Source organism: Buceros rhinoceros, unplaced genomic scaffold, assembly GCF_000710305.1.
Source record: "Buceros rhinoceros silvestris isolate BGI_N320 unplaced genomic scaffold, ASM71030v1 C12032748, whole genome shotgun sequence".
Classification (NCBI taxonomy): domain Eukaryota; kingdom Metazoa; phylum Chordata; class Aves; order Bucerotiformes; family Bucerotidae; genus Buceros; species Buceros rhinoceros.
In genome coordinates this window covers 1-261 of record NW_010439754.1, presented here as the reverse complement: position 1 = coordinate 261, position 261 = coordinate 1, and the positions used below count along the sequence as shown (strand labels likewise).

Here is a 261-nt window from a genome sequence, read left to right as displayed (position 1 = left end):
TGCCCTGCTGGGTGGTGATGGGCGCCTGGTTCTGCTCCTTGAGCCGCTTCATGGTCTCGGGGTTGTTTCTGAGATCCTTCTTGGTGCCGACGAGGAGGATGGGCACGCTGGGGCAGTGGTGGCACACCTCCGGGTACCACTTGTGCTTGACGTTCTCGTAGGAGGGTGGGCTGGCGATGGAGAATCAGATGATGAAGACGTTGGTCTGGGGGTAGGAAAGCGTCCGGAGGCGGTCGGAATCCTCCTGGGCGGCTGGGTCCC

At 62.5% G+C, this 261-nt stretch overlaps 1 protein-coding gene across 1 annotated transcript; it reads right to left on the bottom strand.

The window, feature by feature from the left end:
* Nucleotides 1-7: 7 nt before the first annotated feature.
* Nucleotides 8-256, bottom strand: LOC104500653 (rho-related GTP-binding protein RhoG-like; the record flags this gene model as incomplete). The annotated part of the gene is given in 1 exon segment (XM_010144333.1): nt 8-256. A coding segment is annotated over 1 exon segment (249 nt), but the record flags the coding sequence as incomplete, so codon positions are not given.
* Nucleotides 257-261: the final 5 nt, after the last annotated feature.